Source organism: Rhamphochromis sp. 'chilingali' (genome assembly GCF_963969265.1).
Source record: "Rhamphochromis sp. 'chilingali' genome assembly, chromosome: 4".
Taxonomy (NCBI): domain Eukaryota; kingdom Metazoa; phylum Chordata; class Actinopteri; order Cichliformes; family Cichlidae; genus Rhamphochromis; species Rhamphochromis sp. 'chilingali'.
Window position 1 is genome coordinate 18,261,049 of NC_137948.1, and position 25,454 is coordinate 18,286,502.

General features: G+C 40.4%; 1 protein-coding gene across 1 annotated transcript in view; it reads left to right on the forward strand.

Moving 5' to 3' along the window:
• The window catches only part of grin2bb (glutamate receptor, ionotropic, N-methyl D-aspartate 2B-b), a gene marked incomplete at its 3' end in the record, with an annotated part of 120,945 nt that overhangs the window by 50,180 nt on the left and 45,311 nt on the right, over window positions 1-25,454 (forward strand). The window contains exons 2-4 of the mRNA XM_080880876.1: window positions 3,893-4,036; window positions 5,631-5,901; window positions 9,377-9,569. Coding sequence (XP_080737002.1) covers window positions 3,893-4,036; window positions 5,631-5,901; window positions 9,377-9,569 — 608 coding nt within the window. The remainder of the gene's footprint in view (window positions 1-3,892; window positions 4,037-5,630; window positions 5,902-9,376; window positions 9,570-25,454) is intronic.

Sequence of the window (25,454 nt, forward strand, 5' to 3'; positions counted from 1 at the left end):
CCGAGCGCTGCTCTGCTTCCTGCATGACTAACATGTGCATATGCAGGTTTATATAATTAGTCCGTGCATGGGTAAGATGTTCCACAGGGGGCAAATAGAAGAAAGCACAAAATACTGAATCTTCTACTTTAAAATCGAAGATCGTGTGAAGCGAAGCAAATGAGCGCTAACTGATTAAAAGTTTTCTTTTCTTGGTGCTGCTGTGAATTATGGCCCAACATTTCACATCGGTTTTTGCCACAGTTTATCTAAAATGACAAATAAGTAAACAAGACAAGACGGAATTAAAAAGCAATGTAAATTTTTTTAATCAATCCAAGTCACAGGAGACCTTTGTCTACAGTTATGCCTGTAACATCTTTTTTTGCCTTATGTTGGACCAACAAACCCCAATAAAGCTGAAAAAAAGAATAAATAAGAACATGGATGTAAGCTGGTTTTAAATATGTACTTTTAGCTCAAGCCTCCTTCCAGACTGCACCTGGCAACCAGTCATTCGTGGACGGTAATTTTGAAGACTTTTAATTTATTGCCATGGCCATCTTTGTTTAGTAACCAAATGGATCACATTTTAATCAGAAGTAGAGATGGGCAGTTATCTGCTAACAGTACCAGCTGCTAGCCTTTGCTGGTAGATCATTTTAAGTAGGATTTCAGTGAAATTTGGTACACAAGTTCGTGTTTATCATTTGGTCATCCTGATCACTGTCACATCCCAACTCTCACCTGCTCAACGTGTTGCTCTCTGGCAGGTGTTACAGGTTCCTGAAAGCAAGACAAACAGACCCAGCTTCTTCTCAAGTGTCATGACCTCTCCCCCTCAACACCACTACCACCTCATCTTCCATTTCTCCTTTACCTCCTTCCTGCAATAATTTCGCTCTTGTGCAATATCACAGCCAATAGAGCAATATCTTAGATCATCAGAATCCTTTGTGTAATAGTGTCTATTGTCGGTTAAGTCATTGTGAAATTGCAAAATTCTTGAAACTCACTTGTTGTTATCACATTACATGGTTACCATACCTTGCGTAGATGGGAATTGATAAGAATTTAGCAATTTCGATTCCATTATCAATATCACTTATTGATTTGATTCTCTTATCGATTCTCCTTGTGTTCTCACTGGCTCTGCTTTGTGTAACCACTATCATTAAGTAGCATATCAAAGATATTGCATTCCTGCAAATTAATTCTTGCTGTGTGGTCAAATGTCTGTGCATGTTGGGGGTATTTCTCTGATTTTTTTTGGAGGCTGCAGCCTGACTGCTCATCAGTTTGTTGCCTGTTCAAGTTCAATGTCTGGCTGCTGGGCTGGGGTCAGGGTAGCATTAGCAGGCTGTCTGGCTAACTTAGCATTAACATGCTATCTGTGCAGATGATTGCAAGGAGTGAAGTTGTGTTTACAAAATAGTGTACTTATTTCTGTCCTGGATGCAGTTTGCGCTTTACCATCACAATATCATTCTTTTGTGCAATAAAAATGAAAGCAATGTCCATATCCATGCTGAAGACTACACCACTGTTTTCCTAATCCTGCACTTGAACTGAAATCAGCTAATTGTAGTACAAGTGCAACCAATAAGCAGGATCATTAGGCCAGCAAACTAATGGTTCCAAGGAATTAGCATTCTGGGAACTGGTTCTCAATTCCCATCCCTACTATATAATATAATATATAGTACATTTTAAATAGTTAAATGCAAATGACTGCATGTTTGTTCTTTATTTTTCTTTTTGCTTCTGAAGGTGTAGCCTCTCTGCAGTTTTGTTATATGTTGCATAATAGCAACAAAAGACTTCTAAGTCTAATTCTAATCTCCTTGTAGCACCATTATCATGCTTTCATTTGCATAAAATTTTCTTTTATGCTCAAATACTCAAGATTTCCATTTAAAGGTGGACTCAAATACAGACCAAACCACAGAGTAAAACAAAAAGCGAGCTTTATTAAAACCTGATAATTAAAGTCCACAGAAGCAACAAAAGGTAAACAAGTCCAGAAGGGAGAAAGAAAAGCCCCAAATAACAGACAACACACACATTTAGACATGAAGCCTGGAAACGCTGAAAACTGACACAAGGGAACCGGGAAGTACAACAGACGATCCAGCAAAGACAAAGAAGCAGACGGGAATATTTATACACAGAGGGCTGATTAGGGAATCAGAAACAGAAGGGCAACGAGATGCTAGTGAAAACAATCAGGAGGCAAAACTTCCAACATGAGAACAGAAAGCTAAACTGAAACTCAAACACAAATGTGTTCAATAAAAATTGAAAGCAGAAATCAAAGATTTAAAAAAAGGAACCGTGCCAAATATCTGCAAACCTAAAGAGATTTCCATCAGCTGCACTGCATCTTGTGATTGCCTTAACGGTTATTAGTTAAAGCTGGCATGCTAACAGGTTAAACTGAGATGAGGGCATGGTCAGCTTTTATAATAACAATAAGAAATTCTATTTTTTTGGCACCTTTAAAACACTAAGGTTCACCTAATACAACATCAGAATAGCAAGAATAATAGGAGAGATTAAAACCTTGGAATAATATGTGAGTGTAAAACATGTCAAACACTATGGTTATAGTTGACCCGCTGATGTGAACAGATGAGTTTTCAGCTGTGATTTGAACTGTGTAATAGAGTCTAGTTGACGGAGGTGAAGTGGAGGTGAGTTCCAGTGCAGCTAAAGGCTCTGGCACCCGTGGTGTTAAGTCTGAAGCGAGAGGGGCTCAGGAGTGGAGCTTAGGCTGAGCAGAGAAAGGGTGTGAAAGGATGATGGAGGTCTGAGAGTTATGGAGGGGGGTGCCATGAAAGTGAGGAGCAGGATGTGTTAGGGAAAAGTGAGTGAATGAAGCTGGATCATCATAAATGTAATATGATTGGGTGAGTTCTGAACCATTTGAAGTTGATTAAGAAGTTCTGAGGGGGATAATCCAAACAAGAGGTGGCCAGGTCGCGACCCAGAACTTGTGAGGTGTTGAGAAAGAAAAAGGGCGTAGACTAGAAATGTTGCGTAGTTGGAAGAAAGCTGAATGTGAGACATTATTAATGTTGGCGGTAAAGGAGGGAGAATGGCTCCAAGATTTCCGAAATAAGCAAAAGTGTGGACTTGAAAACATGTATAGAAACAATATTGACTTTATTTTGAAAGTGAGTCTAAGCATCAGTGTCTTACACGCATGTTTTAAAGAACTTCTGGTAGTTCTTTATACAGCTTAAGGTGAGATCTCTATTCTAGTCGCCCTTTAACAGAAGGCCTCATTGTGGACAGACTAAAAAAGGCTGCTGACACGATGCTGTTCTCATTACAGCAGCTCTGTCACGTCTCCTCGGAGGGAGGACGTTTGTAAATAATCCATCGTAACTTCTTTCTCCTGATAAGTTGTTTGGTGGTTTTACATGACTGACCTTCCCTTAACCGCTTCGTGACTCCTGGAGCAAAAAAAGAGCTTTCTTTTTTTTTCCCTTGCAGAAAAATGTTTTGACTCCTGCTGCAAAGTTGCTACCCTGCAATAAATATCATTGAACCAGGTGGCCATCTTAATTGTGCACTCAGTAGCATAGTAAATGTGATGAGGCTCTCTGATTATGAATGTCACCTTGTCTGTGTTAGAATATTCATAAATATCTTTAAGATATCAAAAGGGTTTGCATCACATGCGCTCTGTGACTGAGCCACAGAGTATTGGTGCATATTCTGTGGTGCAGTCAGACAGCATTAAAGGAGGATGGTAAACTCTGAGCTACAGACAAGACTATATTTGTTTCTCTGGCTTGCAGGAGCTGGATACGCTCCATAATCATCTGTGCCCTACCTTCCAGTTCTCTCTCATGCTGTATGACTCATGACCTTATTTGCTGATTGGCTCTGTGTATCTCGTTTCCAGGACGACCACTCCATGTTTTTCCAGTTTGGTCCAGCCATCGAGCAGCAGGCCTCCGTCATGTTGAACATTATGGAGGAGTATGACTGGTACATCTTTTCCATAGTCACCACGTATTACCCTGGTTACCAGGACTTTGTCAACAAGGTAAATAAATACAAAAAACAGACGCTTTCAATTATACTGCATCATGAATTTGTTACTATGTAGCCAATGTGTTAGACAGACTGTACCATGACCTAAAAAATGAGTCTTTGTCAGATATTTGCTTTAATAATGCACCAAAAGGCACCGACAATGTGCAGTAAAAAAGATGGACGTAGCTACCATTAAGTGACATCACTCATTGGTTTTGACTTGTGCATTTTGAAGCTTCAGCAATTTGTCTTGTTGGTTTTATTTAGTCACACCTTTATGAAGGTGTGGATTGCTAAGTTATTGCCTCACAGCAATGAGGTCCCAAGTTCGACTCCACCACCTTTCTGTGTTGGGTTTGCATCGACAAGAACACCCAGCCTCGTCCTGTGGCAGCTGGGATAGGCTCCATAAGAAGCCTGAGATTAATGTACTTCCTTTAATAAGATACATTCTCCTTTTAGTCTCCTTTTTTTGTAATTTTTGTTTTTTTTAAAGACAATGAGCAGTTGGGAAGGTGATCCTATTTCTGAGAACATGATTGCCACAAATTCAAGTTTCAAAAAATGATACGATTTGGAGTTCGGAGTGTGAAGAACGTGGGTTGCTAGTCCTATTTTCTGATTGCTTCAATGGTAAAAAGCAGACAGGCCTTTTGAATTTTGCTGCTCGGTGGTTTCAGCCTTCTTATCTGAAGACCAAGAACGCACTCTTTAAAGAGGATTGTGTGAGATCCTGAATCACTTTGAACATCACACACACATCTGAGCAGAATAAAAACTTTATTGAAGCCAAGCTAATCACATTTTGTAATAACAATTCAGCAACGGCAATGTCTTTCCTTTGAACAAAGTTAAAGAAACAATCTGTTTCTTTAAAAAAAACATAAAGAGGGTATTTGGAGTCTGGTACTTCTCTGGGGAGTCGTATTATCTTTATAACATAAACTCTGTGTGTTTGGAAAATAAGAAAAAAAGCCCAAAGAAAAAACTGATTGTATTTCTATAGTCACTTTGCATGAGCATCATAAATCTCGTTGTGCTCTCCTCTCTCAAGCAAATTTTAAAAATGTTTCGAAGACCCAAATTTTCTTCCTTAAGTACAAAACAAAGTTAATGCTGTGATGAGAAGTTGCCTATTTTTAATCTCGTACAACTCAGTTTGAAATGATTCCCTTGAGGAACAGCTATTATCAAAAGCTGCAATACTTACTGCATCCAAGTGCCGTATACTGTTTCAGTTAGAGATCTATAAATACAGATTTGGAGACAAGCTAAATAAAAACTCACGTCTTCCTGCGTTGCTCATTTATCTGTTTACAGGTGAGCACGGAAAAATAAAACCAGCACCATCTCCTAGAGAATTTTCTTTCTGTGTGTGAAGATATAGCTGTAATATCTGGGAAAAGGAGATTACCTAATCTTTTTTTTACCTAATCGACCATGGCTTCCTCCTCCCAGGAGATGTGTAGAGACTAACTGTTTGGCAGTCTCGAGGTTGGAGGAGGAGACATCTCAGTCAGTTTTGTTCCAGTATATCTCCTTCACAACTACACTGCATGTGTGCAGCCCACGCGTCTTCAAACAATCTCCTGCTTTCTCTCCAGGTCCGCAGCACCATCGAGAACAGCTTTGTAGGCTGGGAGCTAGAAGAAGTCCTCCTACTGGATATGTCCGTGGATGATGGCGACCTCAAGATTCAGAACCAGCTAAAGAAACTGCAGAGCCCTGTCATTCTGCTCTACTGCACAAAGGAAGAGGCTACCACTATTTTTGAAGTGGCTCATTCTGTGGGCCTCACAGGTTACGGCTTCACCTGGATTGTGCCCTCGCTTGTGGCTGGTGATGCAGACCACGTTCCCTCAGTCTTCCCCACAGGTACACCCAGACACCAGAGCAGAAGAAAGTCTGTCAAGATTTTAAATTTTAGGTTTATGTGTCATATGGTTGAAATGGACCTATTAGATTGATTTGCAGCAACATAATTTTATTCCTGAACGCTGATCGAGCCACATTTGAAAAGATTTTGTGTGATTCATAGATAAAACCCTTTTTTTTTTTTTCATATTGTGCCTCGATTTATCCTCTTTAAGAAGCAAGCTGTTTCAGCTGTTCACCCTTTAAATCATCTTTCTTCTGATTGGCTGTCCCCTCATGTTACCGACATGACCAAATGAAAAATATCCCATCTCTTTGGCACCATGCACATGCTGCAGTAGAAAGAGTCTGAAAAACTCGAGCAGTCTGACACATAAGCTCTCAGCTCACATGGATTATTTGCACTTGACCTCGTTATTTGAAACTTTGGCCATATTTAATATGAGCATTTCCAACGTGAGCAAGGGAAAGCATAATACTTCAGTTTCAAGGTGTATTTTAATGCAGCCCATTAAAAATAGAATGTATTTATTTTAGTATCACACAGGATATTTATCGTGATGCTTTAACCTGAGTGAAAGATCCACCTCGTTCTCTCTCTTCTTGTAATATTAGTAGATTTCTACTGTTTAGAGTTTCGTTTCTAGAGTTAGTCGAGTCAGGAGGACACTTGCGATGAAGCGGGGCTGAACTTTTCATTCTTTATGTTTCCTAAGATTTCTAAACTTCCAGATTAACACGTGTTAAACAGATTTAATTTATCTGTGTTTATTTTCCATGAATTCTGATCAGTTTTTCAAGAAACTGTTGAGCAATAATCCATTCCGCGTTGTCGGCACGGGCCAAAGAAATGTTGCCAACATCTCTGAGGGGGAAGTTCTGAGTGACTGAGCTGCCAGTTCGCATCCCCAGGCGTATGTGGCAGCGCTGAGTGGGGGTTTTACGCTCACAGCCGACAGGTTTGCTGGGCAAGGATTTAGTATTTATGCATCAGAGTGCATTCAATGAACTACATTTTTCACATATAGTTTGGAAATAATGGGAAGGCTTGATTGCGTCATAGCTTGGCTCGTGCGTAGTATTCTGCCATGTAATTCAGAGTGGAAACACCAGAATGCAGTTCGAAAGCTTTATTGAAAATACAGCAAGTAATGCACCGAAACGTGGAGCTGGGTCTGAGCAGAGATAAGCGGCCAGAAGTTCTGTGAAGGGGAGGAGAGGAGAGGAGAAGATTATCTGAGAAGGAGAAGAGCTGCACAGGTATGATTGTGGAGTGAGTAATGGAAACAGTTTTACTCGCGAGCTTCTGGTCCAGAAAGGAGGTTTTCTGATGGAAGTAGGGTTTTGCGAATCCTTCCAATGCAGGGTGTGACTGAGCAGTAGCCGGGGCTGGAGACAACGCTGACCTCCACGAAACGTCAGATGGGAAACAAAGATAGGAATTTAAACGAGGAGTGAGTTAACTAGAAGAGACGGAGCAACAGTATTGAGTTACTTGGAAAACAGGTTCCTGATTTCCAACAAGGAGAGTCTGATTACACTGCAGAAATCTGTCTGTCTAACCAAGTCTTACAATCTTATATCCAGCCAAAAAGTCTTTTAGATTTTGTTTTGAGAGTGATATGTTAAGCATGAGCACAGGGAATAGGATTATTAATCTCGTTTTGAGAATATATGTCTTTTACTTCTTATTTAGTATATAAATTCTAAAAGTAGTTGTTTGAGATGACATTTCCAGCTAGAAATCTTGTTTCAAGACCTCTTAGTAACATTTCACACACTTATACACCACTTGATTATAGTCTGGATCTTCTCAAATAAATGTTTGTTTTAATATATTTAGATAGCCAGTTTTTGCAGTGTACCACCACAGAGGTTAAGACAGTGTGGTGAAGATCTGCTGCCAGATAAATCTGCTGCCTTCAAATACTGCTGAGTTGATTGCATTTAATCTGAGAAGTAGTGGAAAGGACTGACTAGACGACAATACCCCACCTAAAGGTGGCGCGCACCACTTTGCCTGAAATTCGAGGACGTGTTAGAAAAGAAAAGACAAAGGATAACCCGGCCTGCCCCTTCCCATGACGCTCTTCATCGTGGGGTCTTTGGACGGCTATTCCTGTGCTGCATCATATTTTATACTGGCCATTCATCGTTTTATTCTGCCTCACTAACTGTCAATGTTCATAAAAATTTCTTTGTTCCTTTAAACCAGATCAATGAGGTCTGAAGTGTATTGTTAAGGCTCCACTGCAGTCTCATAACATCTTGTCTGTCCTGTGAGAGGACTCTCTCCTGAGCTTTGTATAAATGTAATGTGCTTTGAATTTACACAGTCTACTACACACTGAAGGACTGTGGTCTCGGTTTTTGCATTTCCATTTACCAAGCTGACATCAAGATGCTGAAATGTCTGCAATGTTGCTTTATTCTGTGGTAGGTTCTCATAAGACTTTGTAACAAAATGTGGGCACAATTGACAGATGGGCCTGTTTGCATATATGCAAATGTTCTCCTGCTGTATTTGCACCACACCAGTGGCAGTCAGTGATTAGGTACACGCTGATTTTTGTGAACTGAGTTCATAATGTGCTTGGAAATTAATTTTATCGTGTGTTATCGTTTTGAATCCACTGATTTTTCATGAATAAGTGATAAATCATGACTAAACACACATTAGTTTTATATTGTAGCTATTGTTTTACTAATAAGCTGAAGTCTGGCCCCATTGTTACCAAAATTCCCAGTGATGGTTTCAAAGTATTTCTCCAGGGATTCAGGTCCTTTTTGCAGTGGCTCTCCCTAGAGCCCTTCCACTCACTGAGCATGTTTAAAGCCATTTATTTCAACTACAGTTAATTTATTACCGTATTTCCATTTGCCTGAGCAGGTGAAAAATCAGATTTTAACATATGTTTGAAACCAGCAGAAACACCATTTTTAGGCTGGCTAAAAATGGTGTTTTGGCTTTTCTCTTTTTTCCCAATAGATTTGCAGCCCAGGTTTCAAATGACACACATAATCCTAACCAGCCATGAAAAATGACCTGAAAACGCAGTTGTTTCTGTGTGCAAGAAATGGATGTTGACGTGTGATAGCCAGCGGTTTCTCATGCTTGGAAAACCAAGCATAACAAAGTGAGCTCAGGAGTGACCGTAGTCTCAACTGATGCTCATATTTAGCTCTTTCTTTTTCTTTCTTTTTTTCACCTTTTCAATATTGTTTTCAACATTTTAGACATTCCTTCTGAGTTTTGTCTCCCTTTTGTCTCTTTTTTTTCACCTTCTCTAAAATGCTTTTATTTTTGTATATCTTGCACCCTCTGGCTAATTTTCACAGCACTCAGCTCGCCTGTTTTTCTCATACTACTGTCTCTCTCTCTTCCTTTCATCTTTCTTTTTTCCCTCTCTCTTTCCATACATCCCTTTCTCTCACCTCATTTCTCTCTCCTTTGCTCTCTCACTATCTCTCCCAGGGCTTATCTCAGTGTCATATGACGAATGGGACTACAACATCGAGGCCAGGGTACGCGATGCAGTGGCTGTCATTGCTACGGCAACCTCTACCATGATACTGGATCGAGGGCCACACACCATGCAGAAGTCAAGCTGCCTCGGGACACCTGACAAGAAGAGCTCAAACACCGGACACTCCAAGGAAATACTGAAGTGAGTTGGCTGGATGATGTGCATACATGGTGAAATGTGTAAAGAAATCAAACCCCTCAACTCTGAATGTCCCGGTCTAATGAACCAGACCTGCAATGCAATACTGTGCTTACCTTGCAAAGCGGCGTGATTCTTGAGAACCTATAATCTTCATCACGAGAGAATCCAGGCAGTCAGCTACCTCTGCGGGACGTTCATTGTCTAAAAACACATGAGCTACATTGTTTACTACACTTACTGCTTTCCTAGCTCCTAAAGCTTCTCAGATTGTGGCTCGTTTTTCTTTGTGGCCTGTGTTCATTGATCTTGTTCTTTGAAGTTAGCCTGTGGTAGAGGGTGATAGAGGATACCTCCAACCACCTGCCACGGACAACTTCCCAATAAAGCATGTCGGGTTAGCATTTTCTGTGTGGCTGTAATAAAAGTGTTTGCTGGTGTTTATCCAAAGATAAGTGTCTTTCAGTAGCAGCTACTTCATGTGGAGAGGTTTAATGTTTTCAAGGTTAATTTTTAAGATTTTTACATGGAGCTTGCAATAATCGTTTTCTTGGTTTTACTCATTTTTGATATTATTTGGACATTTTGATGGACTGATTAGCAGAGACAGACAGGAGTCTTCATGGATGATCATATTCACAGACTACATTGTGACCTGCGGTAAGAGTAAGGAGCAGGTGAAAGAGAGTCTGGAGAGGTGGCAGTATGCTCTGGAGAGAAGACGAATGAATGTTAGCATAAGCAAGATTCCCACTGTCCATGACTTCTATTGGAAGGCATGGACAGTGCACAGGAGAGGTGATGTAGAGAGTGCAGGTAGGGTGGGATGAGTGACGATGAGTGTCAGGTGTGCCAGAAGGATAGCAGCAAGAGTGAAAGGAAAGGTTGCTATTTACCTGCTATGGTAAATGGTTTGGAGAAAGAGCTGCTAACAAAAAACGCAGGAGGCCACGCTGAAGCCTGCAGAGTTGAAGATGTTAAGATATTCATTGGATATGATACTCATTTGAAATGATTACAACAGAGGGACATATCAGGTTGAGCAGTTTGGAGACAAAGTTAGAGAAGTAAGGTTGAGATGGTTTGGACATGTGCAGAGGAGGGTTAGTGGATATATTGGCCAAATGAAGTTGAACATGGAGCTGCCAGGCAGCAGGAAATGAGGAAGACCACAGAGGAGGTTCATGGCTGTACTGAAGCACACCATGCAGAGAGCTGGTGTGACAGAGGGAGATGCTAGGGATAGGGTGAGATGGAGGCAGATCCACTGTGTCATGTGAGAACAAAGAGGCTGACAGGTGAGCAGGTGGTACAGCAGTAGCTAGGTGGGGTAGGACACAAATCAGTGGGTTAGGAGGCTGCCAGTTGCCCCTTGAGACAAACTGGTTTGCTTTTCCATCATATTTTTTTAGCACCAGTTGTCTTGAAAGCTTTAAGAAATACGTGCATATCAAGACAACAACAGAGGCAGAAGCTGGGTGGAAAACAAGAGGAGACAAATATGAAAAATCAACAACTTGTTTTATCTTGTTATTGCTCCACAATCACTCTCCTTTTCATTTCACCTGCCATGCAGTCACATGGATGTAGTGTACAAGTGGAACATCTATTTTCTTTTTCCACTTTTGGTTTTCCGTTATTGTTTGGTTCGGTTAAGAAAAAACAAATTTGGCTGTGTGTGGAGTATAAGACATTTAGCTTCTATCTGCCATTCTCATAAATCCAGCACTGAGTGATTCCAATCAGTATTTACAATGTACATGAAGAGTCTTGAGTGAAAACCAGCTGCAAAATCAACATATATTGGTGTTCAGACATTGTTTTAATACGAGCACCATCCAGTAAAGATAATCTCCCTTACTGAAAAAAAAACAATAAGCTTCTTTCACCTAATTTTATAAAGCTTAAAATTTATATTTGCAGCCAATGGACATGGTGTGTTACAAGAAAATGCCTTTAGAAGTAAAATATGTTTTTAAATTAATTATATCAAAGCCAAAGCAGCCATCTGGTTTTTGGTTGGAAAAACTACTATTACAAATCTAGAAAATGTGCGACCCCACACATGAAATACAACGTGGGCACAAAAAAACACGCACAGACATTGAACAAAGCAGAGACGTTTCCTTCGGGAGAGCCAGAATTTGTTTTAATGGCCAATAAAAACTTAAAAAAGATGAACAGAAACATTAACTCCCTTCTTATCTTTATCTTAACTCACAGCCATCTTTAAAGAAAAACATCCTTCTCGCCCCCCTCTCCTTCTTCCTCTGAACTTCCTTGTTTTGCTTTTTTGGCACATTACAGAACAAGACGGAGCATTGGTATTCAATAATTAATCCCCATTTAACTTCATGGGGCATGCTTTTAGTGTTCACGTTGATCACAGATTCCACAGCTAATTGAATGCTCGGGGACTGCCGGATTAATGGAAAAAAAGAGATCCATAGAACAACAGTGGGGTTATCACTCGCACACAGAAACACGCATGTAAACACAGATGTGTTGGTATAGTGTGACATTTAAGTGCTCCTTAGGGCTTATTTTAATAAAAACTAAGGACTCCTGAGGACATCTCCTCTAATAAAAGCGGTGCTTTAGCCTTACAAAACTACTCACCTGTCTGCCTCTCTCTCTCTCTCTCCTTCTCTGTTTTTTTATTTGTTTTTTTTTTTTCACTGTCAGTTTGAATTTCAGGATTGCGAAGAAACAGGGAGATATTAGGCAACCTCCCTTGCCACTACTGCATTAATCTCCAGGCTGAGGTTGATGTATTACTGCAAATTTGGGTCTTGTCTTTACCCTTGTTTCTGGGTTGTTGTTGTTTTTATATGTGGAGCACTTATGCGTGCCATCGAGGTTTAAGCCACCAACAGGACAGAGATAACAATAGCGCCACGGCCATGAATATTTCAGTTTCCAAAGGACGCTATCAGACCCAGGGTTAGCTCTCAATCATCCTTCGGGCACACACCTGGGATGTTGCCGTGCTCTGTTTGTGTGGGTGTGTGCTGCATGTGTGTTGATACTGTGTGTTTTCCAGCCATCCGTTCCATTTTTCCCCATTTGACTGAGTGAAGCTAGAGAATTTGGACCACTGGATCCTGATGGTGACTCCAGGGGCTAGCAGGGGTCTAGAACACACATACTTAAACAAGCGCACACACACACTGCATATGCATAATTCCAACTCTTCCATTCACTCATCCCAAGAGACAAAAGCAATAATAAGGCCATATGTCTCTATGAACTCCTATATAGCTACAGGCCACAGTGGGCTGCATGCATGCTGGATTAGCATGGCATCCTGTCAGCGCTGATGGACGGAGATGGGAGATCCCGGTGAGTCACGCTCACAAATTTGTTTAGGGGCTGCTTGACCTCTCACACACACACACACACACACAGGCTGCAGTTACTCCAACATGGAAACCTAGACAAATAAGCAAATGCACGCACAAGCGCACAGAGCTCTAGAGGCCATCCATTGTTTCCTGCCTGACAGAGAGGACAGGAACACTGGGGTAATGAGAAAATGTGCTCCAAGTGGTTTCTGGATGAGGCGCTAAGGGGCTTATTTGTGTGTGCAGAGAAAGTGATGTTCTTTATTGTGTGTGTGTGTGTGTGTGTGTGTGTGTGTGTGTGTGTGTGTGTGTGTGTGTGTGTGTGTGTGTGTGTGTGAGGGCTGGCATTCAAAATTCTCTCAAATCCCTGTGCTGTTACAAATTCCTCACCGGTAGATATGATGTAAGACATGATAAATATTTTGTAGTGAGTGTGCTTTTATGCAGTCTGACAAGACATTTTCCTTCACGGCTGTGGGCTCGCTGCATGCCATTCTTTTGAGCATTCAGTAAAATTCAGCCCAAAAAAGTCACTGCTGCTTCCTGTGCACGCGAGGCAAGCGTGCTCCTCTCGTTTTCTTTTACCTTTAACCTCCTAAGACCAGAACTCTTCCACGGCATGCATTTTTACTTTCTCTTTGATATTTGGTCACATTGGGGCCCGATGAATGTAAAAACAAAGAATTACCAGATTTCTTTTTTTTTACCTTATTTTTGAGGATATTCATTTAAAATTGTGAGAGAACAGTAGCAGTATAATGTCCTCATAAGTGGATATCAGGCCCTTGTAGAGCAAAATTCTGTATTAACCCAAAATGTGATGTCCACATATGTGGATGCCAGGTCCTAGGAGGTTAAAGTATTTTTTCCTTCCTGTTTTTTGTCCTGCAGCAGGAGAGCACCATTATTACATTTCTTAATATGCACAATAAAAGTGTCTGTCTAATAAATCTGTGTTTATTAGATGGCAAACAAGCCATTGCATTGTGCTTCTGGGAATCCTCGCCACTGAAGAGGGCTAGAGTTATAGACTGTAAATAAAGATGGTTCCCACCATGAGGTCCAGCTGGGAGCATTTTTTGCCAACATCATACTGATGTTTTAATGTACTTGGTGGGCAGTTCTGACTGACAGACTGAGTCTGAGGAACTGGACTTCTTTTTTGTAACATATGTAAAAGACGGGGCTTCATAGCGTTCCAGTTTACACATCTGTCTAACATATAAACTTCCACAGTTTGAGACCTGGTGGAAATGCAAATCCACAAGAGGGTTTGATCTGGTGTAAAAAATCTGCCTGACTGTGACCCTTTGTGAAAAGGAAACAACTGAAAGAAGTTTACATTTAATATTAAAGGTAAATATACCCTTTTGGGCAATATCACACATGATAACCTGATTTGCAACATAAAAAAAGGGAAAAAGAGCAAAACAAGAAACATATAAATAAAATTCTTGTGATATCCTGCAATAAAACTTGTGATCTGAAATTGTAGAATTCCAGGTATTCAGTGAGTCTCCTATAAAACGTTAAACCTGCTTCAAGCAACCCTCTGAAGTCTACAGGAATACAGTCATAAGCTAACTTGATCTACAAACGGTTATATTATCAATGCTGTTTTTTTAATATAACATGATGTTCATTTTAGTTCTGTTATGGCCCATCTACACTGAAAAAAGTTGGATTTATGTAAGCAGCTTGCGTGTATTTAACACAATTGCCTCATGCTTTAAAGTGAAAGAAAGAGTACTTTATTGGTCCCCGTGGGGAAAATCCCTCTCTGCATTTAACCCATTCACTCAGTGAAGCAGTGGGCAGCCACTGGGCGCCGTGTGTAGGGACGGTACCTTGCTCAGGGGTACCTCAGGGTAGTTGTTCAGGGGAATCGAACCCCCGACCTTCCGATCATGGGGCCACCACTCTACCTACTGAGCTATCCCTGCCCCCTGAAGTGTAACTATATAGTGTAGAAACTACATGATATACAGAGAGGGTGGATTAAATTGTTCATATCATGTTCAATAATATAGCAATGTTAAATCTCGCGACACTGCACAGGATTTCAGTCTTGCGCGCTTTGGATCATGGTTTGAGGAAGGCATCCATCTCAGTCAAGTCAAGCAGCCGCCTCTACTTTCTTCGGTATACCGAAAAAAGTAAATTGGGTGGTTGTTACATTAAAGTCCACCCCTACATACTCCAGTATAAAGTAACAGCACCGGCAAGTAACAAAAGGGTCTGCTAGTTTGGGTGCGCCGAGGATGAATCCACTGGTCATCCATGGCAGCATCATCAAATATGTTATCTCCAGGAAATGAGCCAATCCGCATTCCCCATCCTCCAGAACCACCAATGATGGAAAGGCACCTGCACACTTAGATTTGCATACAACATTAGCACAGCAGTCGTAACAAGGCCCTATTAGAGTCCAAAAGGAGGAGGACTTGTTTTAGGGCATACAGTAGCTGTCCCCATCCTTCTGTTTCTATTCACCAAGTAAAGAACTAAAAACATCTGTACGGTGTTAGTACAGGAGCTCAGCTTGAGGCTTTATAACTGGACCTCACTAACCAATGGGTGACATCGTGGTGGTCGCCATCTTTTATTTACAGTCTGTGAGTCTAACACACTTTAGTAGCAATGATGGGATGGGAAGGCCTGTTTGCCTTCTACAAAACACAGATTTATTATAGATGAAGCTTCCAGGTCTGAAAGAACCTCAGACCTGCATCGATCTTCTCTGGGTGCAAAATGAAGTCTGATTGTATAGAAGTCAGTAGAAAACAAGGCATCAGTTTCTGCACACCAGTACCTGAGCAAAGATGAATAGATGGATGAATTTAGGGCAGGCCTACCTTTTTTTGCTGTTGCTTTGTGCTGTATAAGCTTGACATGTTAATAGCTTATCAATCAAAAGCATCCCTCAATCATCACATCTGGTTTCAGTCCAGTAAGATGGCATCAGCTTATAAACTTAGGTCAGTTCTTCACATGAGGAACTCACTAACAATGAGTGAGGCCACTGTGACTGGTATTCATCTTTTAAATGCAGCCTATGCTATCTATCTACAGACTGCATCAGTCTTTTAAATATCTTTCTATTGCTAATGCTTCTTTTTTTCCTTTTTCCACCTCTCACTCAAAGATTGTCGTCCATTTTTCCTGAAAACCTGTATCAAGTACATGTCTCAGTTACAAAATGTTGACTCAGAAAGTAATGTTTAAGCTTTCCACATCCCACCCCTCCTCCCTCTTTTGCCCATCTCATGCTAAAAACTGTTGATCCTAGTTTTCTATTTATAGCTACATTGAAAGGAGGGAGGATTTATGTGTTTCAGAGCTGAATCACTTATATTTGACATGAATTCAATTTCTATCCGCGCCCTGTTTATAGCTAATTGCTGTAAGGGAGATTTAAATGCCACAGAAATAACCAATCAATATTTCAAAAGGCCTTTTACTTATTGTATTGTTCGCTTACTGGATCAGCAAACAGTGGTTCACATCTGTAACGCTGCTCCCGGTTCTGCTGCTCCTGCTCACTTTCGAGACGATACAGTGTGTGAGAACTTAATGAAGACTGTTTATTTCTGCACCGCCATACTCATGTCAATATTTTAATTAAAGCGCTCTGATTGGAAGAAATGATTAACATAATTTATGTTAATCTCTTGATTATTTTCTAAATTGTTTTTTATTGCCTTTTTCCAGACACCAAAGGGACTTCTTAAGCACATTTTTCCAACCGACCAATAAATCATTAAAGTAGAGAAAAACAGGAAATTATATCTTTATATAAAAGCAACAGCTTAAAGTTTGTATTAATTGATGTTGCAGTACAATTTAATTTATAACAGGCACTGTAAAATAAAAACCTAAATGTATGTTTTGGATATTTTTTCTTCTAATAATAGTTATTCTCTAGTATTATTCAACGATCCCCAGGAGAAAGCACTTGGTGACAGTGACAGTAGTTTCTTCCTTTAAACAAGAAGAAAACTGCACAGATCACAAGAGACATGTGATTACCAAAATAAAACAGGAAGTAAAAGAATTACACTGGGGAGGCTATACTTAACTGAAATACAGAGAAAGGACACGCAAACCAATGTTCAAGCTGTAAACAGAATAGTTCACAACATGTTCCCTTTTCAGTCATCTGTTCAGACGTAGCCTCAGAGCGATATCACAATATTTATCACGTAATGTCGTCATATTTCAGATAATTTTGCGCTAATTTTAAATATGATGAAAATTGAACATTTTATTGATAATTGTAGCTCAGAGGCAGCAGCGTTTATTAGCCCAAACAAAATTAATCCTTTTTTTCTAGCGAGCTGCTGCCACTGATGACAGACTACCTAATTCAAAGCAGAAATCTATCACGGTGCCAACAGCGGCATCATTTTAGTACAATGGTAGTGACTCAGCAATTTATACAGTGACACAGCAAATGTGGTCAAATGTAAACACAAAAGTATCCCAGGTAGTGTTTTATCTGGAAGTATAACATGACTGCTTAATACTTAACCTCTCTCTCAGATGTGCTTCGGTTGGTTGTCACTGAGTGCGTGCTATTTAGTGTAAGAAAAAGTCAGTAACACTTTTTTGACATTTTCATGTAAATATTAACCATTATTATCAAGGCACTGCCCCAGCTGTCTGTATTCTTTTTGCTTCGAACATTTAAATATGAGTTTAGCTTTGTACTCACCCCTTCTGCCTTTCCTGTCACCCCTACAGCCATCCAAATTTCACTGACATTTTCTGGTCTGTAGTTGAGCTCTGGTCAGTCAGTATGGCCCTTTAATTGGTTTTAAATGTAGATTATATTTAGTATTTTTTCTTATACTTACAACAAAAAGTTTTACTTGTGAGGAAAAACTGGAAGTTTCATTCTTTTTTTGTTTTTTTATATAAAATTTCAACATCTGGGCGCCCTGATAACCATGTACTTAGGACTTAACCGGGTGGATTGTTGCTTCTGCATTAGATGCAAACCAACCCTAACCCTATAAAAAAACACTGACTAGCTTAAAAATTGAGAATAAGTTTCAAAGTTTCAAACTAAAGTTTCATGTTCTGATTACCAGGTTTACAGTTAAATATTAACTATCGCGTTAGTCACTGATGATGAGATTTCAGGGGGTTGACTCCTGGCCAGTGAGCTTTTTCCCCCTTTCCCAACATTCCCTGTCTGTCCAAAAATGTTAAATGAAAAAAAAAGTAACAAAGTGAAAATCTGCTATGTGGGGCTCGCTGTCAGAGAAGAATTCTTTTAAAATTTCACTTAAATGATGTTTTTCTCTGTGTGATGGTTAAACATCATTGTGAATTTATGAGAACGTGTTTTTGGGTGGACTTTAATGTATCCTCCAGCAGTATTTAATCTGGCTGTCAGGCTGAGCTAAGGTGTTCATTCAAACATGTTCAAATGCGAGCTGATAACAAATTATGCCCTCTAGTTTCCTACAGTTTAAGCTGCCTTTTGCTCAGCGTCTTCACCCACACACACAAGGCTAGCTCGCTATTTTCAGACACCTAATAATTTTGTTGCTTCTTCCCGTTTAAAAACGTAAACCTACCTTTTTTAAGGAAGCAGCAGTAGCTGTGTGTCCACCATGAACAGTCTCAGACAAGAAAAAAATAACAACATACGGACACAAAGATGTTCCTGAGACGCTCAAAGAATAAAAAAGTATATGGAGATCACAAGGAGAAGAAAAAGAAAAGCAGCCGACACAAAAACAGGAAAGTTTGAGACACATGACTACATGACTATCACCAGCACAGTAAATTGACAAGCTTGTGCTTTTCCCCGTGGTACTCAGGTTTGCTTTAGCTAGTTGCTACCGGGGATATGGGATCATCTGAGGTATTTGGTCCTCTTATTGACAAATGTTAGAAATCTTCTTTACATCACCGTCTGTCAAATTAGGTCTTTAGTTCTACAAATATGCTCTATTTGTAGAGGTTAACAAGGACTGATGAGTGTGTCCTTATTTACTAATTTTAAAATCAAATCAGCCACAGTAAAAAACAACAACAACAAAAACATAACTATGAAAGGTCATTGTCATCTTCTCTTTTGCCCTTGTTCACATTTTAAATGTAAGCGATCTCTGTGATACACGCTCCCTCTCTTCAGACTCCACAGGTAGCTGTCTGATGTCTCCTGCACATCAGGGGTCCTCGCGGGCCCGGATCACACGGAGCTCCTGTGGACTCTCTTATTAAAGGCTGCAGCTCAAAGAGATTCGGAGCCTTACATCTTTTCAGTGTGGAGTCCGGCAGCACTGTGTTTGTGTATTTAGCTTTCGGGGCTGTGGCACTTGAAAAACATGGCTCAATAAATAAGAAATAAAATCATTTGGGGGATTTGGAATTGTATGTTGGGCGGTTGCATGGTGGTACAGTGGTTGGCGCTTTTACCTCACAGCCAGAATTTTTTGGGTTTGACACAGATTTTCTTCGTGGTACTCTGCTTTTCAGTCTGGAAACATGAACATTGGCTGTAGGAGTAGAGGTTATCTGGTTACCTGGTTTCACCTCTTGCCCAGTGACAGCTCGGATAGGCTCCAGCCTTCCCATAACCCAGGATTGGAGAAGCCTGAGGATCTTTTTTTTTTTTGTTAAATTGTTAAATTTGTTAAATTTGATATTATTTAACTAAATCCCCTAAAATTAAAACGAACAGGGCAGAATAAAAATTTAGCGTTTAGCAACGCGATGGCTCGGTTGGCACCGATGCCTCACAGCAAGATGCTCATCTTTGGATTTGTGAAACTCGTTTACAAGCAACAAAGCAGTTTATATTCAAATGACAGAAAATGTTTGATTATGATACATGCTGGAGATGTCATGCTGGTGATGTAACTCATGAGGAAGGGCTATTTCAAGCTAATGAATTTGATTTGCAATCAGGCGAAACATGGAAATTATTCTCTGTATTCGTGTTCAAGACGCTTTTTTTAATAGGCTCAATTACACTTTGATTACCTCTGCAGACTCTCAGAGTGAGAACTATTAGGCTAATCTAAAACTTGTTAGGTCACACTGTGAACCTGCCACTGTTAAAGTTTACAAATACATAGCGGTTTTATATGTGTTTGCATTGTGACGGCTGACAATCTTTCGGTTGTAGTGTTGGTGAAATTGCTGTGTGCTAAACAGTCTCTCGCTACAGTCTGGGAAACCAGTGGCTTCTTATTCCTAAAGCAAAATCAGTCGAGAGATAGTAGCTTTGAGAATCTAAATGCAAATCCTCATTTGCTCTCTACATGTACTGTTTACCAGCTTTTAGGACCAAAAGTCCTGTCCTTTGCCCACAGATTCAGCATATTCATACACAGATATCTGTTTTTAGATTTTAACCTCGCTGCAACCAGAAAATATTTTGTCTTTTAATCGCAGCTTTTGCACCCATATCCCACCTGTTGCCACCTTGTTTAATTTGTTCTGAAGTGGACCTCGAGTAGCACGGCTCATCATTTCTACTCTGTATTTTTCATAATTCACGGTATTGTGAGGCTGTCCACTCTCTACTCGCTGTCACAGCTTCTATCCTGCAGGACATGTAAAGTGTAGTACACATTTTATCAGTAACTGGTAACTTTTGAAAGGCAGGCCTCAGGAGTCATCCACAGCAACCTGATACAGTTTGTCCATGCGAGTGTGTGTGCGAATACATGCACACACTTCCTTACACACACGCGCGCCAGAGATATATATTTTTACATCCCTGCATTGCAGCGACAGAGAATTTGTGACCTTGTTCTGCTTCACTCTGAGATTAAAAAAAAGAGAAATTCAAAAGGAGTCATGATATCAAATGGCTCAGAAACACATTTGAAGATATTTGGGGGATAGAAAAACACACACACAAAAATAGGGATTGTGTCCATGCCATTGATGATTCATTGTCTCTGTTGCTAAAAAATAAATTCCCCTCACAGCCAGTGATTAGATGGGGAACAGTTGGTGAGCGAGGCGCACAAGGCGCTGCATATGGCTGTGATGAAGCCGCGTGAGCTTCGGTTAGTGGCTCATCCCAGTAGTTTTTATGTTTTTATTTATTTATATATATATATATATTTTATATTCCTCCTCCAGAGGGGAGCTCTGACATGAAGAGGGATCAAACAGCACATAAAAGCTACATCAATAGTACAGGGCTACAAAATGATAAACAGAGCAGCCTCCTCTGCTGTAAATTCACAGCGTGCATCAGTCTTTGTAAAGGCACAGGTTAATGTACGGGAAGATGAATCCTATTGATGTGTGATTCGACGCGCTTCTCCGAGGTTAGATGGAGAGATTGATCTGAAACTGAAAGACAGCATGACGGGAAGTCAGTAAACACTCAGGTTCAGACTAAAAAATACTCCTCTCTCTTCCTCTCCTTCAACCAGCCTCTCATCTGTGAGATTACTGTTCCCATGGCAACGCAGCTGATTGCACAGAAATTGCTGTGGTTGTGGGAGCCATGGCAACACATTGCATTAAATTATCCTGCCTGCTCATGTTGCAGTTTTACGTACGCCTGCTTGCGTCACCCGCTTGTGACGACACGTCAAAGCCGTCTTGTCTGCAGTCAAAATAACACTGCTGAGCTGCTGAGTATTACTGAGACTTAATATAGACAGATACGCAGTTATTTTTATTGTCTACAATCTTGTAGTGCTCGTCAAACAAATAAAAGCACAAGAGAAGAAAATATAAAACTGCTACAACTGGGAATTTGGCTAAATTTGACCTCAGCTTACTTTACCATAAAACATTTTTCTGCATCACATGCGATGCTGATTTGATGGTGAAGCAGCATCTTCGCTGCTGTGAGCGAATATGTTTTTTAAAGATTTGCAGAGAGTGTTTTGTAAAACTACAAATACTGAGCTGTCAAATTCAGATTCTCTGCAACTTGTACTTTGTTTTCTTTGGCAAATGAATCAAAGCCATAGAGGTGGTGAGAGAGTCTTTAACCACATGTGAACAAAGACCTATACAAAAAGATTACACAGGGGTCGCCACAGGATCATCTGCCTTCATCTCACCCTATCCCTAACATCGTTTGTCACACCAACCCTCTACATGTCTTTCTTTCCTACATCCATGAATCTTCTCTGGGGCCTTCCTCTTTTCCTTCTGGCTGGCAGCTCCATCTTCAACATCTTTTCTCCAGTATATCCACTATCCTCTGCACAGGTCCACAACATCTTAACTTCGCTGCTCTAACTTTGTCTTCCAACCACTCAACTTCAGCGGTCCCTCTGACGTACTCATTTGTAATCTTGTCTATCCTGATCACTTCCAGTGAAAATCTTAACATCTTCAACTCTGTCTCCTATCTTTCTGTCAGTGCCCCCATCTCCAAATCATACATCATAGCAGGTTTCAATACCATGTTGTAAATCTTCTCTTTTGCTCTTACATATAATTATTATATGTGCATTATTGATACAGTTTACATTTTTTGCCTTTACCACGTAAAATGCAGTTACCATGACACCTCTATTGCCAGCATACCGCGTCAGGCTCTGAGGGGACACATTCCAAAACCTCCATCACATGCTGGCGCACCAAAACAGGTGTTTTCACACCTGTAGTTCATTTACTATGGCCCTGATCAGCTGATGAGCTTGTACACTTGAAGTTTTCTTCAGTGTTTTGGGGAGAAAACACAGAAAAAAATTCACATGAACCATAATGCCTCACTAGAAACCATGTGAGAACAGTTTGTAGTGGTACACAGATGTGTCTGGGGCAGGAACAGTGAATGCACATCAGTGGTACTCTACCACATGTCTGCTCAGAATGCAAAGCATGCTTAGCTATGAGAACGCATTTAGCCCAGACGCCTGATAATTCACACCAAACCTTCTGGGTGCGGTTGTTTTGGTCCGCATTCGAGTGCAGATGCCTTTAGTTATCAAACATTTATAGTTATCAAAGGTTCACTGTTGACTACTAATGCAAAAGAAAAAAAAAACAGTTGTAAATATCAATCAAATAAACATTATGCTGTCTCTTTAGCAATTGCTTATGCTGGGAAACATGTATTCATGGAGGTTTTTCTGTTGGTTGTGGTTCCACAAACCATCCACATCCTCTCCTCCTCCTCCTTACCCCCCCTCAGAGCTCTTACACAGTCTTCCTTCTCTACTTCTCAGATTACAACCATCCATTATTGGTATGAACCTTTAACTCGCCTGTGCCGCCTGTGCACTCCTACAGGCTTATACGCATCATATCATTACCAATAAGCGATGATACCGGCGCTGTAGTTGTTTGGTTAACATTGTGCTTCACAAGTGCGCCGTGCACCGAGTGAAATGTGCTTAAGTGATCGAGAATGGGTTTTTTGCAAAAATGGTGAAGGATATTTACAAGCAGTGTCTAACCAGGTGTAAAATTTTTGAAGGCTTTTCCAGGAAAATGTCGGATTTGTGAGTTGGTGGAGGACGCTGAACAGGATTCATTGTTTTAGTCAAACTGTATTAGGAGGCTAATCCCATGTTACACGTGCATTACAGCACTTGTAGTGCGCAAGCCAGCCAGTACGCAGCAAATAGGCAATTCATGGAGGCTTGAGTCATATTATTGACTTGCTCCAAGCATGTAGCCTACTTAGAACTCTGCGTGTGTGTGTGTGTGTGTGTGTGTGAGGTCGGATATAAATATAGTTGAAGAGATCACAGATAGAAGTACCGAATGTTCTAGTGGGAGGTACTTGCGATAAAATCTTGGGCAAGTTTCAGGCCCATTGCTCATCTGTTGTCTGCAATTTATTTATTTATTTTCTACTCACTTGTGAAAAGATGTATTGTCCTTCTTTTCACACTGTTGACTTGCTTGGAGATAATGGTGGGTAAAATGTGTTTCATACATCCTTTTAAGCACACACACACGCTCACACACACTGAGCTCCTTACTCCTTGCATTCAGACAAGATATTTATTTCTCCGGTGGATTGTTTCAGAGGCAGAGCGTCTCCATGGTGATGGCAGCCCACAGATCAGGATGAGGAAGAGTGCGGGAAGGAGGCGGCAGAGAGAAAGAGAGAGAGAGATGATTCCACCTTATCTGCCACTGCTGTGCACTTGTTGAAACACATACTGTATATGCTGATTATTATCCACACAGCACTTAACGCACTCTCTCCTCCTTTACCCACTCCTCCACCTTTCACTCTCGCTTTACCTGCTCCTGCTCTGTTCTTCTTAACACTATAACTATGCTTCAAACTGGGTCACCTTCGTTGTGGTCGTGGTTGAGTTAAGAGACTGCATAAAATATCAAGATTGCTATTGCTGCCACAAATAATAATTACAATAACAATGAAAAGAATATTAATAATAATACAATTATTATGGACATTTTTTATGTAGCACCAGATCACAACAATAATTGCCTCAAGACTCTTTATATTGGAAGGTAAAAACCCTAGAATAGTGTGAGAAACCCCCAACAATCAGACGACCCACTTTGAGCATGCTCTTGGCGATGGTGGGAAGGAAAAACTCCCTTTTAGCAGGAAGAAACCTCTGGCATAACCAGGCTTGTGGGGGTGAGGGGAGGAAAACAAGACAAAAGACACGCTGGGGAAGAGAGCCAGAGATGAATAATAACTCATGAATAAATGCAATGAGATGTCTAAACACAAAGAGAGTGAAAATAAGTGAGTGAAGAAGAAAAACACTCAGTAGCCCAGACCAATTACAGCATAACTAAGGGAGGATTCAAGAACACCTGATCCAGGCCTAACAATTTGCTTTATAAAAAGGCAAATTAAAGAAAGGCTGAGGCTAATCGTAAAAGTAGAGAGGGTTTCTATCTCCTGAATCCAAACTGGGAGCTGGTTCCACAGAAAAAGGCCCGGAAAGCACAAGTTCTTCTTTTATATATCATATGAACCACACATAAGGCCGCAGCGTGAGAGTGAAGTGCTTTGTTTGAGTGATACAGTACAAAGAGGTCTTTCAGATAAGACAGGGCCTGATTATTCAAGATCTTGTATGTGAGAAAGATTTTAAATTCAATTCCAGATTTATTTATATACAGAAATAACAAAATGCCACATCTCACCCTCAGACCTAAGAAAGTAAAATCTTATTTTAAACATATGACATAGACATTAAAATAAATAAAACATAAAGAATTTAATAAAGAAGAAGGGCAGCTGTGTTCAAAAGTATAATAGGAAACCAGTGGGTGTCAGATATTCAGCCTCCTTCAATCTTTTATGTTTCTGAACGACATCCCAACAGATTTCAAAAATGACAAATACAACGTTGCCAAGTAATTGGACTGAATATTTGACAGCACTGACTCACTACCAATATGAGCCATCTATGTGGCTGAAATGTTTTGGTTGCAATATTTCAACATTTAAAAAATATTTGATAAGAAGTGGCCCTTGATTTGAGTGCACCCTCACACCGGTTTTGGAATAAGGGTACAGCAGCATCCCGTGCGCTGTACTGATGCTGCTTGCATGTTGCCTCGTAGCCCTTAAAGCTGCACCGATCAATGCTCTTTTTTAAAG